This window comes from Perca flavescens, chromosome 24, assembly GCF_004354835.1.
Source record: "Perca flavescens isolate YP-PL-M2 chromosome 24, PFLA_1.0, whole genome shotgun sequence".
In the NCBI taxonomy this organism is placed as follows: domain Eukaryota; kingdom Metazoa; phylum Chordata; class Actinopteri; order Perciformes; family Percidae; genus Perca; species Perca flavescens.
Genome location: NC_041354.1, coordinates 12,317,276 through 12,339,732, shown reverse-complemented (window position 1 = coordinate 12,339,732; position 22,457 = coordinate 12,317,276). Strand labels below are relative to the sequence as shown.

At 41.4% G+C, this 22,457-nt stretch overlaps 1 protein-coding gene and 1 long non-coding RNA gene across 2 annotated transcripts in view; both read right to left on the bottom strand.

The window, feature by feature from the left end:
• The window catches only part of unc80 (unc-80 homolog (C. elegans)), an 81,200-nt gene that overhangs the window by 24,327 nt on the left and 34,416 nt on the right, over positions 1–22,457 (bottom strand). Inside the window, exons 17-21 of the mRNA XM_028571421.1 lie at positions 6,161–6,324; positions 4,804–4,902; positions 4,390–4,625; positions 2,000–2,106; positions 1,094–1,187 (exon numbers count right to left, since the gene is read on the bottom strand). Coding sequence (XP_028427222.1) covers positions 1,094–1,187; positions 2,000–2,106; positions 4,390–4,625; positions 4,804–4,902; positions 6,161–6,324 — 700 coding nt within the window. The remainder of the gene's footprint in view (positions 1–1,093; positions 1,188–1,999; positions 2,107–4,389; positions 4,626–4,803; positions 4,903–6,160; positions 6,325–22,457) is intronic.
• On the bottom strand, positions 11,574–15,172 carry LOC114550665 (uncharacterized). The gene is made up of 3 exons (XR_003691721.1): positions 15,126–15,172; positions 14,985–15,038; positions 11,574–11,676 (listed from the first exon to the last, which is right to left on the bottom strand). It is a non-coding gene; the product is annotated as an uncharacterized LOC114550665 (long non-coding RNA).

Genomic DNA, 22,457 nt, shown 5'->3' with positions numbered 1-22,457 from the left:
CTTACACAATATATGTTTCGTAATGGGACCTAATAAATCACATTGAGATGACAAGTGCAACCACAGCCATACAAAGGAAAGCTGTTTGTGGACCATTCTGTTATATCACTTTGCTGAAACTCAGGCATTGGAAATTACCACCAGACATCACCACAGAAGAGACAAAAAGCACTGACAGTGTCATGCTTGCCTTAGCACAGAGATATGCTCTACAGTAGAAAGATGGTTTCATAGATATGATTTACTCCCACACACCTCCTTTCCTCTCTTTCCACCAGTAAGTGAAAGAAAGAGGTGGGGGGGTCATTGTTGAAGAAAACAGGACGTGCATAGTTGCAAAGAAGGGAATGTAGAATTGGTAATATAACACACAGTTATGCCAATAAGTCTAAAATAGAGTGTATTTATTTTTACAAACTAGACACTGATAGGTTGAAAAAAATACATTCAGGCTAACAGAGTGTAGCAGGCAGCTATTGGCCGAGCGGGGTCAGCCCTATGTTCCCACAGCCCAATGGTCCCACTGCCCTATGTTCCCACAGCCCAATGGTCACACAGCCCAATGGTCCCACAGCCCTATGTTCCCACATTTCTAAGATTTTTCTTAAAATTAGGCCCTATGTTAGGGTTAGGGTTACATTCCGTCCATTGCTACTGGATCATAGGTTGGGTGTAATTGGCTACCAAATTGGGAGAAAGGGGGATCAAATCTGATACAAATTTATGAAAAAGGAAATGTGTGGACATAGGGCCTAATTTTCAATGAAAAAAAAAAATCTTACAAATGTGGGAACATAGGGCTGTGGGACCATTGGGCTGCGGGAACATAGGCACGCTCCCGGCCGAGCTGACATGGAGAATGGCGGACGGAAGAACTTGCAGAAGAGAAAAGACCACGACTTGCGAGGCGAGACAAGACACGACACCACAACGGACAAACAGAGGCAGGGACAGAAAGAGAGGGAGAGAAATAGACAAAGGACGATGTGGCGTGGGTGGGCAAGGGGGCGCCCCAAAGGTGGGGGAGGTCTACCATCTTTCTCTTCTGTGTGGTGAAGCTTGGATGGATTCCTCCTGCCAGACCTCCATTTACCGAGCCGCTTGAAGAAATTTTCCTCTTCGTCCCTGGCATACTCCGGCCCCACCGCGCCCCCTTCAGACAACTTCACAGCACTGGTGAACTTCACCTAAGACACACAAACACACACACATGGATACAGTCAAAATAGAACCATGCTCAGGCAGACAGGCAGAGGCCAAATCAATTTCAAAATAAATAAATGCTGTTTTAGAGCCTTTTCCACCAGTTCCCCACAGAAATACTAAATATATATATATATATATATATATATATTTTTTATTTTTATTTATTTGCTCAAAAGTAACTCAACTCAACTGTGTTTGTATAGCAACGGTCATACAAACATGCAGCCCAAAGTGCTTTGCATTGAAAAATTGAAACCCAGACAAAAAAGAATCAAAAAAATAGAAACAAAAATAAATAACATTTTACAAGAATACAAATTACACCAATAAAATGTAAACAAATAAAAGTCAACAAAATAAACACCAGGGATAAAAAAATAGGATAAAAACAATGATTAAAACTAAGGCTATAACATTACAAGTCAATTAAAAAGATAGGTCTTTAATTTCCTTTTAAATGGATATTGGGTCTGACTTAAAAATACACACAATGTGTTTGTTTTTAATTACAAGAAAAAGGTAAAAGAAAAATCCTTTTATGATTGTATTTTTATTTTATTTAACAACCATATTGATGCTAACATGAGTTGTATGGGGGTGGGTGTAGCTGATTCAGACAATTGCAACCTACTATGTTAGCAGCCAGTGCTGTTAAGTGGACAGTGTTATGGGAGCCCTCTCTCTCTCTCTCTCTCTCTCTCTCTCTCTGTCTCTCTCTCTCTCTCAAGTCTAAGCTGTCCTATACAAATAAAGGCCAAAAATGCCACAAAAAAAAATCTGTCAACCCCCTGACCTTTGAACTCTGACGTATGAAGGAGAGTCGATCCACGGAGCTGATATCCAGCAGGTCCTCAACACCGTCAGTCAGTCCAGAAAGAGAGGAACGCTTCAGCCAGTTGCCTGGGACGTGAATAAAAAAATGTACATGAACAACACTGCAGAACATAGGAATGTTGTACACACTGGGTTATGAAGGCAATTACACATGCACACATACAGATAGAGAAGGGCAGAGCATTCCCTCAGTTATTGTACCGTCACATACATTTAACTCACAAAGATGCACAGACTGAGCTTCATTCAAAAATGATACGAAAAGGTACAAAATTAACTTTTTATAATGCTGTTTATAAGAAGAGTTAGACAAAAGACCTTGGACGAGTGGTATTTGCAAACACACTTTGAAAGTATGTTCTGAATAACCAAAATATTAGTTTATTAACACATAAGAATGTTTCAATGAAAAATCACTAAGTACATATTTTCATATAATGCTTTTAGCTTAGCTGTGCGGTTGGCTGTTACAGTGGTTGCCTTTGTTGGGCAGTCTATGCCAGAGAAAGAAATCTGTAACCCTCCGTCCATCTGATACAATTTGCAAATACAATTGGACCCAGGCCTGTAACACTGTACACAGTGGGGGGGGAGAGATGACCAACACAAACAGACATGACACAAATACTGTATGAAGATGGTTCCACATCCACATACGTAAGACAGAGAGTGTGAGTGGTAGGCGAACAGTCCCACGGCATGCTAAGGCACAAGAAGGAACACAAAACAGACCAAAGAGATGAAGTGACTTGGGCCTCGCGGCAGGCCAATCCAATACAAAACAGATCATGTTAGAGTGAATTCCTAGGTGACAGCTGGGACAGCAAATGCAATGAGATCGTGTATGGTCATGGAAATGTGTACTGTTACAAGATCTGATATGAAAAAGAAGGATTTGGAAGAATGACTGAAATCATTTAAATAATTTCCTGTCTGGTTCAGTTTTTTTTTTTTTTTTAAATCACTTGGGAGGTGGGAAGAAACCCTCTTGAGGCTCATTAAAGGTGCAGTAGGTAATGGTGCGTTCTTTTTGTCTTGTAATCGCGACTAGTAGCTCGAGTGTGACGTCACATCCATGTCGGAAAGCGAGTAACCGTGGGTTGTTGCGTTCTTTTTGTCACACAATACTACGAGTCGGAGAAAAGATGGATTTTTGTAACATTTTTAGTAACATTTAGGATTCTATTCACCCAGTTATTGAAATATTACGCAAATATATTTCACAGTTTGATACATGAAAATAATGTTTTGATTAACATTAACGTTGGGCTACTGCTCTGCTTTCTGCTCAAGGCTCGGCTTAAAGCCATTGTTGTCATATAGCAACCGAGCGTCTCTAGCCAATTTCAGCTGCATAAGCTACAAAATAACTAATGAGGCGGTATTTAACTCCTAATAAGACTGTAGCGACATGCCTATAGTTAGAAGTATACAGCTCTTGTACAACTTCTTCATTTGGTTACAACAAAGACAAAAGTGCTTAAAATTGTAGAAAACCACAATGTTTACTACGTGTGATGCACGACGTAGCCATCTTTGAAAGTGAACTCGGGGTCCTCTGAGTTCAGACGACTTGACGAGTCGTATATATACACGACCTCGGTGGCGTTCTTTTTGCAACTTCCGGTTCGTAACTCCGGAAAACTACTCGTAAATCGACTTCGGTGGACAAAAAGAACGCACCATAAGACTTATAAAACTAACTATCTGTCATATTTGCTGAAACTGACCCTATGTTCCAGTAGAACTACATGAAGCAAGTAATAAAAAAAAAAAAATCCGGCTCCTCTGGCACCACCTACAGCCTGTTGTGCGATTTGCAAAAGGGGGGGCATGTCTGACAATCACTGCTCACGCACACACAATAGGCTCGTTTACGTTTAGAAGTCAGAGAGACTAAATCCATTCAGATTACGGATCATCTACAGTGTGTTAATTAAAATCAGCAACAGATTGCATGTAGAGCGTTTTGAGAGCTACTCTGTTATAATTAAAACAACTGGAGACTGTGTACACGCTGATATATGGGTCTGATAACGTTTTATTAAATCGGAATCGGACCACAGTGTTTCTGTTGTCGATGATCAAATGTTTTGGCTAAGTCCTGGATCTTTGCAATCCTACCTACAGCACCTTTAAGGGGGAAAATATGGAGGAAAAATTATACAAATCATAGTTTCATTTAGATTTTACACTATGGAATTTGGTCTAATTGACATTGTGCTAAATTAAATGATTTTGTTGTGCCCAAGCCCAAAAAATGACCTCCCCAAAATGAAATACTATTCTTAAAAAACTTTTGATTTACAGTCATAATTCTGGTCTCCTCTGAAAGGTAACTAGTCAAACGATTTGTTGCATAATTTCTTCTCTTACCTATTGGAAGCTTGAGTTTCTTGCGAAGTGAAATGCGACGGGATCTGGAACGGGAGCGCCGGTCAGTCGTGGTGCCAGAGTGGGCAGTGGTACACTCCGAGGTGTCCTGTTCCGATTGGCTGCTGGTGTCACTGGCGGCACTCTGCGACTTGAACATCTTCCTCCAAAAGTCCTTCCTGCCCAGCAGAGCACCCGGGATCTGTTCTTCACTGGAGGTACAGAGAGGGAGGGGATGCTTAGAACCGTGACCTGTTCTTTATCGAAGGGGGGGGAGGGAGCAACAGGAAGAGTTTTAAACTTTTTAATCCTATTTTTGAGCGGAGAAAAATGGCAGCTGGGCTCGATACAGATGGTGCTATATGGAGATGCTTTGACGTGGACACTCACTGTTCGGGTGTCTGGGGGGGTCTACTGGAGATGTAGCTGCGACACTCATCTGCAGCACTGGACACCTGACCCTTCTCCCCGGACACACCCGCCTCTGACCTGCGCACACACACACCCCACACAGACAGAGCGCTCAGGCCACCTGAACGCCGAACGCAGTACTAAACCCTACCAATGTAATTCTTCCATGAAAGTTTTTTATTCAATAAAAAGAGGTCTGGCATACTCTGATGGGAACTCATTTAAGCTTTAGATGTTTGGCCAACTGAGCTATTGTCTCATTCCACATTGACCTGTATAGCTCACCTGGTTGAGCGTGTGCCCCCCCATGTATAAAGGCTCAGTCCTTACCAAGTGGGTTCAATTCTGGCCTGTGGCCTTTTGCTGAATGTCATTCATCCCCCCCCCTCCCCCCTCCTCTCTCTCCCCTTTCACATCTTCAGCTGTCCTGTGTAATAAAAGCCTCAATGCCCAAAACAATTATCTTTAAAATATTATGTAAGTATGATTTGCAGTTTTGTCATCCTTGTGGGGGGAAATCATCCACTGCATTGACTATTTGTCATTATATATTTATGTATGATTGCTAATACTGGAGGTTATAATATCCATCTCTAAAATTCTTCTTAAAAAGTTAGTTCCACTCAAAACAATTCTACACACTTTCTACAATATTCCTACACCTGACGTGCACGTCTTTTGGGGAGGAAACCAGAGATCTTGGAAGAAACCCAGGCTAAACATGCAAACTCCACACATAAGGCTCCAGTCAGGGGCCAACATGCTGCCCATTGCAAATCTTGTAAATCTTGCAATCAAGTTAGGAGCCATCTAAACTGGTTTAAGTGTAATGTCATGCTAGTCCAAGGCCGGTCAGTTTTCGGTGTCTCATCTTTAACCCAGTGCATTTAACTGGTTCCTAATTTACCACCGCCACAGATTATTCAATGCTGTCATGATGTGACTTTCAATTTTTTGTTTGGTCACGAAATGAGACAAAAATATAGGAGATTCCTCCTGGCAGGTCTGCCCTGTATGGCACCAGCCACATCATTTTGAAAATAAGAACATCAAATCAGTCACTCAAGCAAGAAGAACAGATGCAGACAGGACGGAAAAAAAAACTAAACAAAATCAAAAACAGCCAGCAGTGATGAGAAAAGAAAAGAATAGAAAAGGGGGAAGTAAAACCTTACGCAACAAATCACCGTGATTGGAAGAGAAATATTTTAAGCTCTCAGCTCAAGGACATTTCAACAGTAATCGACAAATGATCATTGCATTAGTCGAGTTAAGATTTCATTTGAAAATATTATTATATCATTAAGACCATTTCTTGCCACTGATTGGCCAGTACCTCTTGGGTCCAGGCTGTTTGGCCTCTTCCTTCTCTTCAGGTTTCTTGGTGGTGGCGACCTTTTCGGCGCTGTCCAGGAGCGCGCTCAGGGCCACCCTGCGGAACACATTTCCATGGGCCTCCTTAATGAACTGCACCAGCTGGCGGATGTCACAGTACAGACCCTGGGAAAGATGAGGTTGGCACACAAGTGAGAGAGAGAGGGATGTGTGAGTGGAATGGTGTGTGAACGAGAAAGTGTGGGGGAGATTATAAGATTATAGCTGCTTTGCAGCAATGGTCGGAGCCGAGCATTTTGAGGAAAAAAAAAAAAGGATAAAAGGATAAAGCGGTAAAGGGAGAAGAGGAGAAAAATTGCAAATACACAAGGGTTCTGTCAGCATACGTGCCAAACAGAGAAATTCCTGCTCATCACGTTGACTATGCCCAAGGATCTTCTAAAATTGAATATCTCTGATTATAGGTCTCCTAGCCCCACAGCATGATGCCAGAGTAGACAGTGGCATGCTAACCTGGAACACAAACTAATGAGCCGGTCATTTCAGACAGGTGTGTTAATGCAGAGACACATCTAGAACATGCAGGGAATGTGGCAACAGCACAACGCCTGATTTGGTAAGATCCCCTTGTAACACTTGGGGCTTGAATTCACAACCTTTGGTTCTGAAGGCAGGAGCAGAGCTCAGTGAGCTTTTGACTGGGGATAAACTAAACCAGCGTATTGACCTTAAATAGACAATGTGCAGGAGTGCATGAAAATGCAGAATTTTAAACTGTCAAAATGCACGAATCGCTAGAACAATATATAGATGCCTGTAATTTATTAAACATGACTTTACTTGAAAAAAACTGGAATGATTGTTACTTTGAATCAGGTGTGTTAATGCAGGGACACATATCAAACATGCAGGGCAGCTGTCCACGGCACAATGCCTGATTAGATATAGTATGATCCTCTTGCAACACCAGGGGCTCAAGTCAGAACCTTTGATGCCGTGAGGCAGGTGCTGATCTCAGGGAGCTGTTATCTGGGTGATGACGAAACTGACTTAACATTTATTAGACAACGGGCAGGACTGCTTGAAAATGTCAATTTCAAAAATTAATTTATCATTAGAAAATTCTGAGAATTTGTGTACTTTGTTTAGACGACATAGTAATTTATTTTCACAATATGACAGTGACAGTGATGTTTAAAGATGCTCTATTTTGCATTAAAATTCACTTTTTGAGATAAAATATGAAATTGCGCTCACTAAATCTACAGTGACATAGCCTAGAAATCTAGACCCACCCTAGCGGCAGCAAATGTAATTTGCAGCCAGGGTCAGTGTAGCAACACTCCGTTGGCTTGTGAGCTGGAAAAACCAAACTCTAGTCAGGCCAATCACATCGTGTATGGAGTCGGTGGGCGGGCTTTCGGAATTCTCTGTTCCTTGAAAACAAAGAAAGTGGCTGCTGCTGCTGGTGAACAGCGGTCTTTCGAATCGTCTTTGGACTCTGGAAGACTTGGAGTTCAGCTTTTCTTTGAGAAAAGAACAAGAACGGCACTGAAGTCATTCTTAAAAAAGGAAGCTGTGTTCGGAGTTTTGCCGACCGGATACGGCAAAAGTTTAATCCATCAACTAGCTCCGCTCTGGTTGCTTGTAGCGCTATCCTGTGGGAGAAGAGTTTAAGAAGTTTAGCAGTTTAAAAAAAAAGTAGAGTGATGGACTCAAAATTGCTACTTGGTAAAAGCAGGGGTACGCTTCTGCTCTATTGGGGCTACAGTTTGACGTAAGTTAGTGACGTGGTAGCATGTACAGTTAATTTGTTATGATTTTTTTATTTAGATGGCTGCTGTAGCGCCACTATCAGGACTATTAGCATACAAATCGGGCTGATTAAGTTTGGCACAGGACAGGACTTGTGTGCAAAGTTTGGTGAGTTTTTGTGCATGGGAACATGGATTTCTTTGGAAGAAGAATAATAATACTGGCAATAACAATAGGGTCGACGCAGCTTCGCTGCTCTGCCCCTAAAAATGGACTGCTAGTAGTTATAATCAGGCTGATATTACTGTACAGTCAGCATCAAACATTGTGTGTTTGCATGTCATAAATGGATGATATATGTGAGCACACTCGAGTTTGTCAAGACAACAGCTCCAGCTTGTGAGTGGGTGGCCTCTGATCCTGTGCCATAATAAAGCCTGCCTTGAAAAGTGTGTCATCTCCCGCCAACGTACACCAGTCATGCCAGCCTCGAGGCTTTCTCAGCACCACGAGTGGTCATGGTACCGCAGTGCTCTTAGCGGAGAGATCCACATAGACTTAAATATAAAAAAATATGAAGATAGGGTATATGTGTGATTAACAAAAACATGATTATAACTTTTGCATCACTTATGGAAGACTGTAGGTTTTATGCAGCTAAGCGTTAAATCAAAATCAAGACTTCAATACTGCTGTTTTATTGCCTTGATTAAATGTATTATTGTTGCACTATGACTGGTCTGAAACTGCACATCTGCACATCTCTTATTTTGTAGTTAATTCTCCTCTTCATTGCGTTTTTAAACATAGTTGTGTAAAGCACTTTGACTTGCCTCTGTGTTTAAAGGTCCCATGACATGGTGCTCTTTGGATGCTTTTATATAGACCTTAGTGGTCCACTAATACTGTATCTGAAGTCTCTTTCCGAAATTCAGCCTTGGTGCAGAATTACAGCCACTAGAGTCAGTCCCACAATGAGCTTTCCTTAGGATGTGCCATTTCTGTGTCTGTAGCTATTGAGGAGGAGAGAGAGGGGGACTAGGTGGAGGGTGGGGGTGTGGCCTTGACCAACTGCCACTTTGCTCATTTGAAAGCCATGATGTCTCTCTCTCTCTCTCATGGGTGGGCCAAATTTTCTGGGCGGGCAAAGCAGAGAAAGGGGTAACCTTGCTCCTTATGACCTCATAAGGAGAAGATTCCAGATCGGCCCATCTGAGCTTTCATTTTCTCAAAGGCAGATTAGGATACCCAAGGCTCGGTTTACACCTATCACCATTTCTAGCCACTGGGGGACCATAGGCAGGCTGGGGGAACTCATATTAATGTTAAAAAACCTCATAAAGTGAAATTTTCATACCATGGGACCTTTAAAGGATGCTGTACAAATGAGCTTGCCTTGGCCTTGAGTGCAAAACATAAGGTCTTTGAAGAAACACCCAGCAGCCATCATGTGAGACACAAAAGGCAAGTTATTATGACTTTGTGAAAGGTAGGACTGCCAAGCAAATACACAGTATGTTGCCTGCTCAAGATCCGTTAATGTAGGACTCGGTTGATATCATTTCCAATTAATTAAAATAAAGTTATTGTCTTTATTCACACAGTGAGATGAAGTACCCCGCATGTCCAATTCATCACGTATGACAAGGCACAATTAACAAAGGCGGCATAAGTGATTGTTCGTCTTTAGGCTCAGTACAAAATGAGCCACTGATAATTCAACCGCAACATCCTGCAAAAGGAAATATGAGTGTCTGATTCTAGTAGGAGCACAAGTGATATGTGGAGCACAGACTGAGTCAAGGGAGAGCCACAAAATCAGAAATGAAATCAGAGAGAGGCAGATGGATTTTGCACACCACTCACCAGGTTCTCTGGGCTGTGCAGCTCGTGTGTGGTCGAGGCGCAGCGGGTGATGAGAGACTTGAACATGCATCCCACCACCACTGCCTCCATAGTCTGGGCCACGGACTTGTTGTCCCCCGTGGTGAAGTTGTTCCCGAAGCCTGCCTTGTCTGGAAGCAAGAGGGAGGCCGCGGATCCCACAGGGGGGGGGGTGGTTTAGTCAGCGGGGGGAGAACATTATTGACAGATGACCAGCTTGAGTATAAAACAGTAAGCCCGTACAACAGGGAGGGAAGGGGAGGGGGGGCAGGGTTTTGGGGGTGCAAAAGAAAAGGGTCAATAAAGCATATGTGGTGGAAGCAAACTGAAAAGGATTCTGGGTGGGGGATAAGGAATACATGCAAGTGACTAAGGCCTGCTATAAAAGACATAGAGTATGAGGCTTATTCTCTTGGTCCGGTTAAACTTGTTGTCTATGCAAAATATATGAGCTCTATAAATACCAGATGTAATCATACAAGTCTAAATTTTGTTGCAGGCGAGTTTTGTCACTTTCGGAGCGAGTGAGGGGTGCAGCAATGGAAGCAGTGCCTAGGGAAGGGTCTGATCAGGTGAGTGTATTCATCTTATTGCTATTATTAATGGCTGTTATTGATTATTGATCATGTGTATCTACCGATGTTTCTTTTTTTCGCCCTCCTGGACCTCTCACCTGCACTGCCGTACTCTGCAAGAGAAAAAAGGCGAGGCACAAGTTGATTGACATCAAGCCAGCACAGACATGTACGCGGTGTCAGAGTATGTGGCACCCCACCTCCTCCGGAAGGAGGTAAACTCGAGACGCACACACAGAGATTTTCACAGGCAAAAACAACACACACACACACACACACACACACACACGGGTCTATGTGGATTAGCCGGACTTTTTCTCCAAACAGGCCCGGTGGTGGTTTAGATGGACTACCCTTTCCTGAGGTCCTAGAGCTATGGGAGTTAGATTAAAACACTCAAAAAAAATTTAAAAAAATTCAGGTCACTTTAGACTTCAGATACACCCTTCAGAGCGTGATACACACCACCTTAAAACTATTGTGGTTTATAGAGACAGTTCTCCTTTTGAAAAATATGTGATTTATAAGGTCCAAACAAACATTATTGGGACTTTAAAGGGACAATGACGTCACTTAAATAACTTGGCCTCATTAACATAAATACACATTAACCTGACACCACCAAGCGTTAATGGGACTTAATTATTATTTTATTGTACAACTCAAATATCACCATTGTTAATTGGTGACACTGACTAACAGCCAGATAGGAGCCTGTAACAGCTTAACAATAGATTGTCACACAACACAAGTGTCATGACAATAACTGATTTTAGCTTTTTGCTCAAATCTCATTCTTACCCAACTTCAAAAGACCCATGGTTGATCATAACAAAAATAAATTAATAAGATGTAAAAATAAATAAAATAAGTGCTGGTTTACAGTTTGTTGTTATGATGGCCTCTTTGTATAATTCAACCTTATATTTTTGTACTGAACCTTTAAATGGCATTATTACAACCTATAACAGGCTGATAACTTGTAACACAAGAGCCACACTTTTAAAACATTAACACATACAGAAAAACACTACCACAACTGTCAGTGTTTTTAAATCTTTTCTTTTGTGACTGCCTCTTTGCAGTTATTCCTCTATTTCTAACAAAGTCCCTTATATTTTGCACTGTTCTTTGTGCCAACACGGGATCTTCCACCAGTTTGCAGTGACTGCATTCAGTTTTGGTGGCCAGTTTCCCCTGCTTATATGATCTTTGAAGTGTCGCATTACTGCAGCGACCTCAGCCTTAGACCACACTTTCTTTGCCACTCTTCTGGATCCATGTTCTTTATCAGCATAATTCCCTGGAAGATAGGCAAACAAGAAAAAGATATATCACAAACAAAATGTGTTTTTTCTTAATAATTCACTTTGGATATCAGTTAACTGCTCACTTGATGTGATTTCACCAACTTTACTAGCCCACATTAGAGTGTGGACAATATGGCGTGTATTAAAGTCATCAGCATTAAAACATTTTTAGAATGTCTTTGCTGTTCATCGGTTTAAGTGGCTAAACCTTTTGATATATGAATTAATTTAAGTACAGTTAGTAATACTACAATTAGTAACATGTCTTAAGTTATTTTGGCATTGTACAACACACCGTATTTTAAATGAAACAAAGACTAGGGGTTTAAGGTCTGATTCTCAGTATAAATCTGATTTCATAGGGTTAGCTAAATAGTGTAGGAACTTGGTCTGAAAGTTTAGTCTTGATATTGAAACCTAACACATAAAGTACGTAACAATCAGCCTAATACTACTTTTTAACCTCTTAGTCTTCCAGATTTTGTGACTCATTAATTTTGAGTCTTTTAACCAATTTGCCAAAAAGAGAATTAATAGAACATACTCATGGGCATCAAGAGAACATATGAAGAGAAGGAGGTAACTTTACTTTTATCTCAAATTCACTATACATTTTCTGATTATAAATTAAGTGTATTTGCTCCCTTGCAGACAAGATGTTTTGTACAAATGCAGTACAATTAAATTTAGGGCTATTTATTTATATCCCTTTCTTTAAGATTACTCTTGCATTTTGATAGTTGAAAACTTCAGACAGGAAACATCACAGAGATGTGCATAAATATCCTTAGGCCGGTTACACACTGCAGGCGTGGCGTGAGCGGGCGTTTCTGTTGCATGTCAGCTGCGTGGATTTTGTCTGTCTTTCCCCACCAGGAAGGTGTCTGACCCCATTGATAAAATGAAATACCATGTTAAACATAAATATTGATACTGATTTGATTAAAGCAAAGACAACGCCGGCAATATTGAAGGCAAAATAGGCTACAGAATATTTCGCTTAGTATTGACAGGTGCAATACTAGAAAATTGATTAAAAACATTTTACATTCATATAGGCCTAGGCCTATCTGCATTTATATCAAAACCTAGAGGCTTTCAAACATCAACATGTCATTTGTTAATATGGATTTGTGTCTAAATGACATATAAACATCTTTTCCTATTCTATTTTGCCTGGAAACGCTTCCAACACGCTTCGCGTGATCGCGCGCGAAAAAAAATAGGCGTTGGTTCTATTTCTAGCATGCACACATCTCAGACGCGTCTCGAGCCGCGCCTGAGACGCGCGCCTCACGCAGGCAGTGTGTAAGCTCTAACCTGTTACCATGGGAGCTGAAATATAAACGGACACGCCACGCGGCTGACACGCCGCTCGGACGTGGCGCCCAGTGTGTAACCGGCCTTAGATGGAATCCAACTGTGGATGGTGCAGTTTTGTGGCATGTGTAGAATACACTGCAAAGTAATTTATGTAATAGTTATTATTTTTATTATTATTTAATTATAAATTATACTTAATTTTATTCTTTTTAAAATGGTATGACTTTTTATTTAGGTCTTTCTTCCTTTCATACCTGGCCTAAAAAGGATGTATCTTATTCAAAGCACATTAAGGTGCTTCACAATTCACCATGGTGCCCATGCCTTCGCTCTCCTGACACTGATGTAACTTTGTTTATTTTGTTATTGTGCATCTTACACACACAGCTTGTGTGTGACAGTAAGATACAGCAGGGAAGAACTTCTGGACATTGGCAATGTTCAACACAAGCTTACAACACTGCCTCTTGAACTTTAACTTTCTCCCACGCCTGAACCAAGCCAACTCCAGCCGGCAGGACACAGCAACACCGGTGCGCCCAACGGGGACGAGGCAAGAGAGGTGGGCTACATGCTAGGCTGAGCTACAGGACCATACTAGCTAATGTCCGTTCTCTTGACAAATAAGCTGAGAACTAGGACTACAACTCAGCGTGAGATAAGGGAATGTTGTGCTCTTATTCTCACTGAGATCTGGCTCTCTGACAGCACGCCAAACTCAAGAAGACCAGGGAGGCGGCATGTGTACATTAACAACTGATGGTGTGGGAATGTTCAGATTGTTGAAAAGCACGGTTCATCGGACATTGAACTTTTAATGCTAAAGTGCAGGCCCTTCTCTTTATCTTTATCTCCCAAGCGAGTTCAGCGCTGTGCCTCTGCTCGATGGGGATGCTACAGGACCTCATCAGCAAGCTGGAGACTGCACACCCAGATGCTGTCCTTCATCGTGGCTGGTGATTTTAACTACTACAACCTCAGGGAGCGTCCCTACCAAAGTACCATCAACAGATGAGCTTTCCTTTGAGGGGTAGAATACTCTTGACCAAGTGTACAGCAACGTGAAGAACGCCTACAAGGCTGTGCCTCACCTGCACTTTGGACTATCAGTCCACATCTCAGTGTTCCTCTACCCAGCCTACAGGCAACTCCTCAAACGAATGAAGGATCTGAACTAGTGCTTCAGGACTGCTTTAACAGTACAGACCGTGGTGGGTTTAAAACTCCTGCTCTGAGAGGGGACTGTACTGTGGACCTAAAGGAATATGCTGCAGCTGTAACTGGCTACATTTGCAGAAAATTATCCCCACTAAACGTTGCAAGACCTACCCCAACGACAAACCCTGGATTAACTGAAGTGTGGTCCATGCTATGTGCGCTCTGCTGCATGTGTCTCGGGTGACACGGAGGACTAGAAAAAGGCCAGATATGACCTCGCGAGATCAATCAAACAGGCCAATAGACAATACAGACTGAAGCTGGAGGGATATTACACCACTGCTGATCCCGGGAGCATGTGGCAAGGTCTGCAACACATCACAAACTGCAAACAGAAAACAAACCGCTCACTTCGAAGCCCTCAACACCAGCTGAAAGGGAGGGACTATGGCCAACAAGGGCATACTGGACACACCACTCTGTGTCACTGTGTCACCACTCGGTCCCCACCAGCTTCAAGTCCACCACCATCGTGTCCGTCACAAAGGACACTGTGACTTGTCTGAATGACTATCGGCACCTTAATTGTAACTGTGTGGCACAGAGCACCTTATTCAACTCAGGTTTCTTTTTTTTTTTTTAATTCCAACTTAGGTTTATTGTACACTGGAAGTTATATTTAAATTTTATATTTTATTCTATTTGTGTTGTGCATTTGTCTTATTATTGAACTGTTCTGTTAAGGGAGTTGGGTAAAGTAAGAATTGTATGGTATAAACCACTGTGTTGTGACAATAAACCTCTTGAATCTGAATCTTACCTTCAGAGGGAGGTACACTCTCATTTACTGTGGACGACACAAAGGACACTGATCCTGTTGAACACAAAATTTAACAAAAGTTACCTTTGTCCCAGGAAAAATACATTTTATCAGCAGTGACTGTGAAGTGAGTTAACATACCAAAGCCTCCAATGTCATGGTCTTGCTCTGTGGTTGTAGAGTCAAAACCACAGGCTCCACAGTTCCAAACTCTGATGCTGTGACTTCTGTGTTGCCGTTATCAGAATCGCTCCCACTATCTTCAGCGTCACTTAACGCAATCTCATCTGGAAAATGGCATTAGTAAAACTCACATAAATAGCTGGACATACGTGGTTGAAATAGCCACATCAAATAAAAAAGACCTAGGGAAAAGATAGTAGGCCTGTGGTTTTGTACTTGCCACTTTTTGCAAAGTAACTATTTTTACTTGAGTAGTTTTGAGCTATTATACCTGTGTTTATGTTTAATGTGGTCCATGAGCACATAAGATAGAACAATCCATGTACAAATGATTACACAATATGATATTATGTTAATATTTAACGTAATTCGACTGCACCTCCACAAACATAAGTTTGAATTACTGTCCAGCCATACTGTATTTTTATGCTTATATTTCTGAATATTAGTCCTCAACTCATATTTGGACATGAAAGGTGATTTTTTTTTCTTGAAAAGGATGTTGACTACGCCAAGTCTAGAGGTTTATAAATTAACATATCAAGGAAAAACAAACACTCAGATAATATCTACAAGGGCTAATTTCTATACAAACCTTCAATTTCAATATCATCCAGTGACTTCCCCTGCATGCTGGAAAGGTGTCCTTTCTCCATTGACAAAAGCAGTTTGGAAATCTTAGCCAGTTGTGTTGTGGGAACTGGTAATCTGTAGAAGTCGCGGTGAACACGGATGTCGTGACCCAGGAAATCTGCAACCTGATCAAGTTCATTGTTTTTTAAATTAAGGACTTGTGAGAGTGTGGCAACATGTTTCCTGAGTTGTGTTGACCTGAGGTACTCCGGGTGCTTTGCTCCACACTGGTTTGCATGAACACGCAAACAGTCCTGTCCTCTGTAGTGGCTCATTGACGTTGGTCTTGCAAACAGGAAGACATTTGTGGCACAAACGCCACATTCAGTTCTTCTACTGGCAAGTAGTGACAAAGCATCCACCACCCTTGGTGTGAGCAGAACTGCAACCTTTCTGCCCCTTTTCCCCAGGATTTCAATTCGGCTGAAATAGTTGCAGAGCTTCTGTTCAGTCTTAGACAACCCCATGGCAACATCTTCATGGAGCTTTGTGTTGTCCCTTTCATGAAAACTTTTGAGGCGCATTTTTGAAACTTCCCCAGCACGCCTTCGATTGAACACAATGATTTGTGCAAGTGTGAGTTTTGCAAGTTGAGCATAGTTCTGAGTGGTGGCCTCTTCCTTCAAGCTGCAGAAGGCACTTTCTGCAGATTTCTCAAGGTACTGATGAAGGATCTGAACATCTTCAGTGAAGGGCAATGTTGATGGTTTGTTGTATTTTGCATCGCTCAGTGTGTTCAGGGCACTGTGAGACACCAACTCAGACCACCTGGAGGTGTACAACTTCTTGAATGTGTCAGTGTACCTGATCAACTCTTCATCTTCTGCCATGAGTGCCCTACAATGAATAATGTCAGCAATTTTCTGCAGTGTATGCCCCAGTTTCAACGCAAGGCTTGGTTTCTGGTACAAGTGTTTTTCTTCATCAAAACCTGAAACTTTCTTTACTGCTTGCACAACTCTCTGAAGTTAGCAGGTTTAACAGCCTCCTCTAGGTTATGTACTGAGAATTCTGCACGCAGGCATAACAACAAACGCCCCACTTCACGGAGCTTCTGTCTAATGTATTCATATTTTGTAGGGTCTTGTCCATGTTTGTTGTAGAGTGACTGGGCAAACTGAATGATAGAGAGGTCATTTCGCACAACTGAGGCCACCTCATCTTGTTTCATGACACTAAGGAGCTTCCACACTCCACTTGAGATCTGCTGACAGAATGTAGACTCCAGAGCTACAGCCAAGCCCAGTACTTTGGTTCTCCCAGGTTGGTCATCCAAATCTTCGTTTTCTGGCTTAAAGGGGCATCTGCGGACATGTCTCCAAAGCTCCTTACGTATGTACATCCCTTGACAATACATACAGTGAATAAACTTTCCTGCCAGTGTTTTAGCTTTTTGGCTTTCTCTTCACTTTCAGTGATCCTGTTCCATCTTGCAAAACTGCAGTGTTATGTTTAAAATTTCCCTTATTCCTCATTTTTTCTAATAATATCTTGCGCTCTTTTGAGTCCTCAGGAAGGGAAAATGCATGGACAATTTCAGCATGTGTCTTGTGTGTTTTCAAGTGGCGGAAATTTTGCTTTGTGGCTTACCACAAACATAACAGTAATTCTTTTTACTCATAATCAGATGTGGTAATTCTTGTTCATGAGTCACAGTTTCTTCCTCTGGCTTTTCCTTTGATGAATTCGCTGAATTAGATGTGTCAGCAGCATTGGGAATCATCTTATTTTTAAGGGGTGGCCAACATTGTGATGTACTGGGCACAACTGGGGTGCCTATGTCTGACCCATAAGATGTTCCAACATCAGGTATTACCGCTTTTACTTGAATATGTGCAGCTCTTGCCTTACTTGACATTAAGTGTATGCTGGCATCTGAATCATATTCATCATCCTCAGAGTCAGGTATGTATTCCTTGTCAGACATGTCCTCAGCATCATCAGATGATATTTCGTCCAATTGTGGATGTGGAATTTTGTCCTGATCTGACATCCGTTCATCCTCAGAAGCCTCAGAAGACTGCTGTGCCTGAATTGGTGAGAAAGCATATTATTTTACAGGGTGATTGAATGTTATAGACAGTTCAAGTTCAACACTCACTCAGTAGATACTCACCTGTGCTGTGCTGTGCAAGTAATCTCCTGTAATTTGCTTGAGGCAGGATTTATGCCAGACCCCTGAACAAACTGTAACACATTTTGAGTAAAATAATGTTAACACTGTAGGTCTATTTAAGTGGTTAGAGCACAACACATGTACACTCTATACTAGGGCTGCACGATTATGGCCAAAACGATAATCACGATTATTTTGATCAATATTGAGATCACGATTAATTATCACGATTATTTGTTTTAACCAAAACAAATTTTATTGTCACATAGGCTAATTATAACCGCTTTTACATCCATATTGTGCTACATTCCTCCTTTATTGAAGGATACTGTGAAGGAGTATGCCATTTCAGCTGTTGTGCAACCGCTTTCCACACATGCACGTTTGCCGTGAAAGATACAGGCAACGCAATTTTCTACAATTTTTACATGTCTGCTTTGGGCTCTGATGTTCAAACCCGTTAATAAATATTGCTGCATGTCATGCTAGTAAACACTAATAACACATTACATGGCAGGTAACGTTAGCCTACTGTTAGCCACAGTAGTAACTGGATTAAACACGGCTAAAATGCTGACAGCTAACGGTGTAGTGTGAATGTATTTCACTGTAGGATTCCAACAGCGGACTGCCAACAGTCTGCCGCTAAAGCTGTGAGCTAAAAGAAACAAACTAGCACTATGGTCCTTGCTGTTGTAAAAAAAAAAAAAACAGATGGGACAAAATGTTGCATTTACTGGTAAACTGGTAAACATCGTGACAGACTTATGATGCCCGATTGCTACCTGTTGTGGAATTTTCCGCACATAACTCTGTCCTCTGTGACTGTCTACATCTAAAAATTGAGCTGGTGGGTGCAGGGAAAACTCTGATTGGCTCACACAGACACGTGATCAGCCAGTCGTTGATGGAGCGCTAGATTGGCTTTTGCTAAAACTGTTCTATGAACGGAATGACACATTTTAAATATAACACAATCACGCAAATTTGATCGTGGGAAGCAAAAATCGTGATCGTGATTAAAATTTGATTAATTGTGCAGCCCTACTCTATACTAATTCACTAAATATCTAACCTGTGCATCGATAGCCAAGCCACTTGAAGGAAGATACGGGTCCCACACAATTAACACACTTGTCCAAGGAGGATACTGTTGCGCACACCAGGCGGTGTTTTTGACACTGTTGGCGAAAAAAGTAATTGTAGTATTTATTTATGCCACATAGTTTGGACAGAAAGACATTTCATATTTACATGTCAATATCTAATAACTTTAAATCCAATACCAATGTGATATTTAATTTACTTCATAAATACATACATACATACATACATACATACATACATACATACATACATACATACATACATAACTAATAGGGTGCCTATCCATTACCTGTAACCAAACAACTTACCATTCACATTAAACCAACATACAGATCAAATGCAGGCAGTCCAAGTGTTCTTAAAAACCAAAGCGATGCCTCTGGTGACAGGACCCTCTAAACTTTATGGTCCTCCCAAGTCATATTTGGGTGGGGTTCACCATTTGATACACATACACTAAGATATTATACTGACTGAAGCTTGAAAAAGCATGTTTAGACAATGTCCTTCCATTTCATTGTCCACATAAAGCATGTTCTACTCAACATTGTCCACATAAAGCATGTTCTACTCAGGCGACTGCACACACATACACACACACACACACACACACATTGAAATAGGTTGGTAGATTTAACATTTTGCCACATATAACTTCACTAAGTTGTACATGAGATTTAATTTACCTCTCCAACCTTGGTGAGTGGGCCGAGCTCTGGACTGGTCTGATTTGGGTGGCTGACAGCTGTATGGATGCACTTGCTCTCAGTGGTCAGCTGTAGAAGATGAAACAAAGAGACAAAAAGGACAATAAAGAGAAAGTCCTGGGAACGTACTACTAGAGAGGATATTTGACATCTGAATAAAAAAGAAGAAGACATACCTCTTCAGGCTCATCAATTGAGGATGGGGATTTGTGGCACCACAAATCTTTGGAGCCATTTCGTCATCAAGGGCCTGTAAAAAAAAAAAACAAAAGATATTTTAGACCGTGGACTATGAAAACTATAATCTGATGAACACAGCATTTGATGACTTCATTGTTTTTGTTCTACCAGTCTGTAATGGTCAGTATCATCTTTGCTATGGTGTGCTGGGTAGGTGGTATCGGGACTGGTGGTGCTATCAAACTGGGCAAGCTGGTGAGAATGCCAGCTCTGTGGGAAGGATGGATTTGGACAGTGTGGAGGCAGTGACAGACAGCGGATGAGAGGGACGCTGAAAACTATAAAGGACTACCCCTCTCTTCCTGTGTGTAGAACTGAGGCAGTTCAGGAGCATGTGTAGCCACAGGCTCAGTGAGCCGCATGCCTCAAAGCACTTAGGGGCTCTTTTGTACCATCAGCCATCAGACTCATACATGTTATTACTATTTTATTGCATTGTATTTTATTGTTATTTATAGCGTATCTTAGTTATACGCAGCTTATTTATAGCATATCCTATATGAAGATATAACTTCTTCATATTTTTAAATTGTAGATGGGGAATTTGTGGTTAGCCTCAGTGCCAGGAGCTGACTTGTTGTAGCCCAGTATAACTAATAGGGTGCCTATCCATTACCTGTAACCAAACAACTTACCATTCACGTTAAACCAACATACAGATCAAATGCAGGCAGTCCAAGTGTTCTTAAAACCAAAGTGATGCCTCTGGTGACAGGACCCTCTAAACTTTATGGTCCTCCCAAGTCATATTTGGGTGGGGTTCACCATTTGATACACATACACTAAGATATTATACTGACTGAAGCTTGAACAAGCATGTTTAGACAATGTCCTTCCATTTCATTGTCCACATAAAGCATGTTCTACTCAACATTGTCCACATAAAGCATGTTCTACTCAGGCGACTGCACACACACACACACATTGAAATAGGTTGGTAGATTTAACATTTTGCTACAAATAACTTCACTAAGTTGTACATGAGATTTAATTTACCTCTCCAACCTTGGCGAAGGTGGGCCGAGCTCTGGACTGGTCTGATTTGGGTGGCTGACAGCTGTATGGATGCACTTGCTCTCAGTGGTCAGCTGTAGAAGATGAAACAAAGAGACAAAAAGGACAATAAAGAGAAAGTCCTGGGAACGTACTACTAGAGAGGATATTTGACATCTGAATAAAAAAAAGAAGACATACCTCTTCAGGCTCATCAATTGTGGATGGGGGATTTGTGGCACCACAAATCTTTGGAGCCATTTAGTCATCAAGGGCCTGTAAAAGGAAAAAAAAAAATATATATATATTATCATAAATATCTTGAAGACAATATGTTCCCTGTGTAGTATTCTGTGAAAAGATATCATGGCTGTATTGTTGAGTGTTTTGTGGAAAACATGTAGTCTCTGAAACAGTTCTCTAGCCACTGAACAGGCCACATGACTAACAGTCTGTAGACTATGAAAACTATACTCTGCTGAATACAGTATTTGATTTCTTCGCTTTTTATCAATTGCCAGCCCACTTGCTAGAATGATCGCACTTCTAGAATAGGGGCTGTAAGCTTTTACATGGAGTGACTTTTAGTCCTTTATAGTTCTTAGATTTGCTATGATTCTTTAAATTACTTTTTCTCATGAATTTTCGTCCAGTGCTGTTGAGTGGGTGGCCATCCACTAGATGTACCTAAACACCGTATCATTCACGTTAAACCAACATACAGATCAAATGCAGGCAGTCCAAGTGTTCTTAAAACCAAAGCGATGCCTCTGGTGACAGGACTCTCTAAACTTTATGGTCCTCCCAAGTCATATTTGGGTGGGGTTCACCGTTTGATACACATACACTAAGATAGTTATACTGGACTGAAGCTGAACAAGCATGTTTAGACAATGTCCTTCCATTTCATTGTCCACATAAGCATGTTCTACTCAACATTGTCCACATAAAGCATGTTCTCTCAGGCGACTGCACACACACACATACACACACACATTGAAATAGGGTTGGTAGATTTAACATTTTACACAAATAACTTCTTACCTAAGTTGTACATGAGATTTAATTCTACCTCTCCAACCTTGGTGTGAGTGGGCCGAGCTCTGGACTGGTCTGATTTAAAAAGGACAGCTGTATGGATGCACTTCTGCTCCTCAGTGGTCAGCTGTAGAAGATGAAACAAAGAGACAAAAAGGACAATAAAAGAGAAAGTCCTGGGAACGCATTACTAGAGAGGATATTTGACATTCGAATAAAAAGAAGAAGACTCACCTCTTCAGGCTCATCAATGAGGATGGGGGATTTGTGGCACCACAAATCTTTGGAGCCATTTCGTCATCAAGGGCCTGTAAAAGGAAAAACAAGATATTTCTTTAGGACCGTAATTATGAAAAACTATAATCTGATGAACACAGCATTTGAGGATCATTGTTTTTGTTCTACCAGTCTGTAAATGGTCAGTATCATCTTGCTATGGTGTGCTGGGTAGGTGGT